Source organism: Pygoscelis adeliae, unplaced genomic scaffold, assembly GCF_000699105.1.
Source record: "Pygoscelis adeliae isolate BGI_AS28 unplaced genomic scaffold, ASM69910v1 Scaffold178, whole genome shotgun sequence".
Lineage (NCBI taxonomy): Eukaryota > Metazoa > Chordata > Aves > Sphenisciformes > Spheniscidae > Pygoscelis > Pygoscelis adeliae.
This window is the reverse complement of record NW_008825323.1, coordinates 3,247,585-3,252,090: the sequence shown is the minus strand read 5'-3', so window position 1 is coordinate 3,252,090 and position 4,506 is coordinate 3,247,585. Positions and strand designations below refer to the sequence as shown.

Below are 4,506 nucleotides of genomic sequence, written 5' to 3'. Positions count from 1 at the left end.
ACCATCACAAGCCAGAGCAGAGCCAAGGACATCGTAAGTCAGGCTGAGGGCGGATTTGGCCCTTCGCAGCATCACCCTCCTGGGAAGCAGCAAGACGACCCGATCGTTTTAAAGCTCTAGTCAGTGGTACCCACTGGAGCTTTGCGAATCACCCAAGATACTGGCCCCCCGATACGGGGCCAGTCTCCTCAAGTCAGTCACTGCACAAATGAATGTGACCGTGAGCGCCGCGGTGCTGACGAGGGAGATTTCCACACGGCTTTGTCTGACTGTTTCTAGCAAACTAACAAAGCCATGGGAAATGCTAGTACATTGATTCTGTAAACATAGATATAATACCTTCTGTTCTGAATTTTACAAGATGTAATTAATTTGCACAATGTAATTTTAATTTTTACAAGACAAGGATAAATAAGACAAAAATGGATAGAAGGAATTTGCTTTTCCATATGTTTTTGTTTAATGACAGATATTTATAATATCAGTTTTATTAAAGGATATTAAAAGATGTAGGCACAAGACTTTCTCAAGGAGAAACTCCTTGTTGTAGTGTTTCAACTCGGTTTAACTTTAAGTTCACTACCTCTGGAAACCAAAGTGAATTGTGGCATGAGATGGGTAACAAAGATTTCCAGGACAGAAAATACAAAGTTTAACTTTGTGTGAATGATACAGCACCCTCCTGAGGTGGTCACATGCATCCAGATCCATCAGACAACTAGAAGGCATTGGTATTGGAAAAATTTTGCCTAAAAAATGCACTGAATCAATGCATCTGAATTCCAGGTTCTGGTAGAGGAAAGTCTTAACAACTTGGGAGATACTAACATGTAAGGCTCGTGCAGGGCTGTAAAATTTGTACTTCTCTAGTTGCCGGAAAAAACATTAGCCCAGTACCAAGGGTTAACAGTCAAGATTCAATCAATGTGACTTGTTTGGAAGCTAACTGTTAAAAAGATTTAAGTAAAGAGCTGATACGCCTCCACCATAGTTTCCAGAGTTGCTAATAAAGCCTTCATCTGTTCTCCAGGGAAAAAAAACATGTTTGCAGATATTTCTTGAAGAAACTGTGGTAGGTTTTGAAAAGTTTCTAGCTCTCTAAAATATGTATCTACTAACCAATCTGCAGAAAATGTATTTTTCATCTTACAGTTATCACGATCCATTACTTGAAGTACATTTGAACAAGCTACCTCTCTGAGAGTTAAAGTAAAGGGTGAAGACAGATTATAAACTGAACAAAAATTCAGCAGCATCTTATTAAATAAAATCGACCACAGTTCTCTCTGCTGACTGCAAAAATCTTGTTCTGTGTGTTCACAGAAGCTTTCAATGTTCTCTTCTGGATGAACAACATTCAGAAGTTCTTGCTTCACTGGTACGGACTCAACATAATCCAGTGGCAATTTTCCATTGGAGTCCCTCTGCTGTAGAAGGACTGGTCCTGCAGGGAAAATATAAACATTAATAGTAACAGCACATTTGACTTGGCAGCCGAACAAGATTTTGGTTTGGTTTTTGCCAGGAGCTAGGAGTCTGTTTAAATTCCTTTTCGTACTAAGTTATGTTGATGTAACTGATGAGTTACACATTTGCAATACAATCTAGAACATGTGGAGAGAACCTTTTTAACAGTTTCTTTATATTTTCTTAATTTTCTTCCCAGTTTTGCTAGGTTAAAAGCCAAGGGTTATCATATAGAAATGGACAAGAAATGCAAATGTTGCTTATCCTAAAATTTCAAGTAACAACACATAAGAGTATGTAAAAATGTAATGTTATTACTGTTGCAAAATTCCATTAAATATTTTATAGACCAGGTTATTTGCTGACACTGACTCCAAATTAATGGCATGTTACTATGGATGGTGTGGTCAACCTTTTCCTAGGCTAGGCAGCAAGGTAAACTATTGAGGTAGGAATCCTAGTCTCCCCTAACAACCGAGTTTCAAAATTTGGTCTTAACAGATTTCTGAAATGCAAAAATTAATTTCTCTAATAAATAGATTTAAAGTAAGTAATTGGGACATGTTTTACTTGTTCCGATTATACTACAATCTTTTGGTATTTCCTGTTTATTAGTACAATGGAGCTATTAATATTTAAATAGTTTACAGATGTCTTGATAAGTTTATGAAAGGCTGTATCAGTAAGAAAAAAATGAAGGCAGTTAACACACTGCAGGTCGTGTTTTTCAAAGATGAAAGCATCAGGAATCTTCTTACATAAATTTGGGCTACTATACTAAAGTAATGATGCAATTTTAACTTGAATACATTTTCAGAAATATATTTTAATTACAAAAGGTAATTCACCGCATTACATATCCATACTAGAGGTTTTAACTTTGCTGTGATTAAAGCTGTATTGCTTTACGCCATCACTGATTATGCAATATAATTAAATTTTGGCTGAAGGTTTTTTGGAGAAAGAAAGTGAAAAAAGTTTTTGCAGAGATGCGTTATAAATTATTGAGCTGAGTAAATCCACACACTGAATGGGTAACATGCTTTCTACCATAGCCTTGTCAGCTATTTGACAGGCCAAAACCCAGAGTATGACAAAGGCAAAGATAAGGGTACACGCAGCCTTATAGTTGCCAGAAAACCTTGATGAATGCAAGTGCAAGTAGAGCTCTTCCCCTAGGACAACAGGATCATCCACTACCTATTCTTCACAATAGCCTAGGAAAAATGCACATCTGTCAGTGCAGTGCCATTTCCAATTGAGGAGCTGGGCTTACTATAATATTGGCTATTGCATCACTTAGACCGATTGAACTGAGCCCAGGTATTGGCTTGGCATGTCAGATACATGGTTCAGGAGATATATAAAACACCTGGGAGCCACAGAACTGAAGCTCAGCAAACACAGAGGTAGAACTGCAGGGGAATGTATTGATTATAAGCCGGTGCTTGCACAACAGACTCAGAAATAGCCTTTAGGGGGCAGGAGAAGACTGTAAATACAGTGTCTTATGCCAAGAATGAAATAAAATTTTGTTTCTCTACCTTAATTAAGTAATAGGCCATCTAAATACAGTGCATTCTTCTGCCTCATGGCTATAAGCAGAATGATTTTTATTGAAAAAATTTGGACTCAGCATATAATGCACAGAAATTAAACTGACACAGTAGGTCAATGGTAAGGATATCGCAAATACTCATTTTAGTAAATGAATTAAAAGTAGGAAGAGTTGATACCCAAGACCATTCTTTGCAGTTGTTTTTTAAAAAAACATGCTAAGTTAATTATATTGATACAGTATATTTCAAGACAAGACACAAGTTCCCTGTCACTGAACAAAAAATACTGTTCAAAACATTTATCATCTGTCTGCCTAAGGGGCAATGTATCTTTTTTTAGAAACTAAGGCATCCCTCCCACTATTATCCCTAAACAGCAGTTATCACAATTACAATATAGATTCCTTTCTTAAACTAATTACCAAGCTAATTGTGTTCTTCAAAGACCATCACATTAATTTTCATAAATGCTGAACAAATTTATGTTGAAATACATGATTATATAGAGATTTACTGATCTATTTTTGCATCGTGGTAAAAATAGATCAAAACAAAAGAAAATCCTTAGCTTTGCCTGGTGACTAGGTAATCTTTATCTTCATTAATGAGTTTGGAGAATATAGTTACAATGCATATGGTGTAAAATGCAGAATAAAAACATTACCATATTGGAAAAAAATGTGAAAATCCTGGTTAATTTCCTATTCAGCTGATCAAGATAAGTGTGAAAACAGTATTATTTTTATTGTGACCAAAACAGCTTGGCTTAAAAATGTTTTAAAATAAATATTTCATAATAACATTGTATTTTAAGCAACTATTAAGAAAAACACCACGAACTTCATATGGACTCGGAACAGTGGATAATTTCCCTAAACCAGTTTAGCATAAATACACTCACCCCCATGCTGAAGTAGCAGCTTGCCAATTTCTACATGTCCATTTGACAGTGCATCATGCAAAGGAGTCACCCCGTCCACTTGACTGAGCAGGTCTACCTCTGGACAACGTTGCAAAATTTCACGGACACACACTGTGCTGCCATGGTTACAGGCTTCATGCAAAGGCGTCCAGCCAGCATAGTCTGAATTATAAATCAAGGGAAGTTTTAAAACAGCAGAAGTAGTACTAAAATGCTAATAATGTAATTCATTAGACAGCAAAACACTTTACTTTTTAGTATTCATCATGGCTACAGTGGCAGCTTGTGATTTCAAAACAAGAAATTCTATTGAAAAACATCTGAAAAAAATTAAATAGCATTTTTAAAAATCAATAGAAAATGTGATGTTAAAACGCACTTTAGCTATAAATTAACCTTTCCTCAATTTTTGCCATGAAGTCCTCATTTTGTGTTGTTTAAAATAATAAAGACAGTTTAATAGTATAAATACAAACTTTATTACCAAACAGATATTAATACAGTTCTTTATGTGGCTTAATTTCTTAGCTCTGTAGAGAAAATTAATAACTTACCTTT

At 35.6% G+C, this 4,506-nt stretch overlaps 1 protein-coding gene across 1 annotated transcript in view; it reads right to left on the bottom strand.

Moving 5' to 3' along the window:
• Positions 1–497: 497 nt before the first annotated feature.
• ANKRD32 (ankyrin repeat domain 32) overlaps positions 498–4,506 on the bottom strand; it is a 39,652-nt gene continuing 35,643 nt past the window's right edge. Inside the window, exons 16-17 of the mRNA XM_009330308.1 lie at positions 3,928–4,145; positions 498–1,444 (exon numbers count right to left, since the gene is read on the bottom strand). Of these exons, the coding sequence (XP_009328583.1) occupies positions 960–1,444; positions 3,928–4,145 (703 nt within the window). The 3' untranslated portion in view covers positions 498–959. The remainder of the gene's footprint in view (positions 1,445–3,927; positions 4,146–4,506) is intronic.